A 1615-nucleotide genomic window follows, 5' to 3' on the forward strand; every position below is an offset into this window, starting at 1 on the left:
GCCTGTCAGTATACACATCAATGCCTGGCCTGTCAGTATACACATCAATGAGCCCAAAATCCACATCCCAGAGTCACAGAAGTGCCATCTCTTTAAACAGGTTCTCAAATGTTCTCACCTGAGGTCCTGAGTAAGGAGACTTCTCAGTTTGGGGTTCAGACCCTGGAGTGGAAGCAGTCCCTGTGCTGGAAGGCCAATGACCATCACTGTTGCCGTGACGACTCTTATTCTTCAAATAACTCCTGGTTTGTTTTCGAACCGAGCTTTTCCGGGCATGATCAGAATCCTGCAGTGAAAGGGGTATGTTGGGAACCAGCCCTTGTCTGGCCCTAAACTTCTGGCCTTCTTCACCCATGGCAAGGGTAAGTTGTGAAATCTATCATGATTTACCTGCAGCTTTGGCCCCACACTCAAGGTTCAGAGTCCTCCAGGCATTGTGTAGACACACATTAAACATTCACCCATTTTCTACAACACCGAAGGAGGAAGAGGGACCTTTACCTCATTGCTTTCTATGGAGGCTTCACTGCTGAGACCCTGGGCTCTTGCTAGACCATCACTGCTGCTGCTCCTCCACACAGGCCCAAGACTGGCACAGAAAGTGGGTTCCTCTGGTAATGGAAAACACCTGATGACAGGTCTCACCAGTGAGGCTGCCTGGGTTGTTAGCTCATTCTCAACTGCCTTTTAACACAGCTCAGCACTATTTGTCTGGCCTGGCACACTGTTTATGTGGCCAACCCCACACTATAGGATACACAGAGCTTGTTTGGGTTTTTTGTTTTTGTTTTTTGTTTTTTTGGTTCGTTGGTTTTATTTTTTATTGTGTGCTCATCAATTCCACGCCTCTACAACAGAGCTTGGCATGAGACAGGAACTTGGTAAGGCATTGCCAGGACAGGCCTCCTGCTGGGAAGATTGTCAGGAAGCCCTTGGACTGACCCTTTGAGTATTGTGTGCCTCATCAACCTGTGGGACCTCCAGAATCGGGATGCTTGCTGTCACCTGCCCATGGCCAACTCTGGTTTACCTCACAAGAACTGGGGCCTTCTCTATCTCCTCCTCTATGGGAACACAAAAGGATTGGGGTGCGTACCTCGGCTGCTGCTGCTACTGCTCTCCACATCCTGTTCATTGATGGGGGAAGTGACATCTCGGTAGCAGAGGCCCTCGCTTTCCATGGTATTCTCATTACTGCTGGTGAAGGTCACATAGCCCCGTGGAGGAACTTGCTCTGTGTACAGAATGGGCATGTGAACCCTCAGACATGAAGCGACCACCCCTCTTAAGAGTTTGGGGGTGAAGCAGCCCCACAGCCACCACATCATCTCCTTGCATAGTAACTTGGCCATGCTCCAAGAGAGATTACTTTGTACATCACGGGAAATGAGCTTGGTAGAGACAGAGCTAGCACCCAGGGCAAGGTCAGTCCCCTTAGCACCTGCTACTATTTTCTTAGGGACAGAGTAGTAAGTAGCAGGCTGGATCTATAGACTCCTAAACTGAAAGGTTATCTGGACACATTTAAATTAAACACCAAAGCCGGGCCGTGGTGGCGCACACCTTTAATCCCAGCCCTTGGGAGGCAGAGGCAGGTGGATTTCTGAGTTTGAGG

General features: G+C 49.6%; 1 protein-coding gene across 4 annotated transcripts in view; it reads right to left on the reverse strand.

The window, feature by feature from the left end:
* The window catches only part of Anks3 (ankyrin repeat and sterile alpha motif domain containing 3), a 24585-nt gene that overhangs the window by 7305 nt on the left and 15665 nt on the right, over positions 1-1615 (reverse strand). For all 4 annotated transcript variants that reach the window (XM_021184613.2, XM_029470573.1, XM_021184614.2 and 1 more), the window contains exons 8-10: positions 1097-1234; positions 502-611; positions 119-286 (exon numbers count right to left, since the gene is read on the reverse strand). In XM_021184613.2, the coding sequence (XP_021040272.1) occupies positions 119-286; positions 502-611; positions 1097-1234 (416 nt within the window). The remainder of the gene's footprint in view (positions 1-118; positions 287-501; positions 612-1096; positions 1235-1615) is intronic.

Source organism: Mus caroli, chromosome 16 (assembly GCF_900094665.2).
Source record: "Mus caroli chromosome 16, CAROLI_EIJ_v1.1, whole genome shotgun sequence".
NCBI lineage: Eukaryota > Metazoa > Chordata > Mammalia > Rodentia > Muridae > Mus > Mus caroli.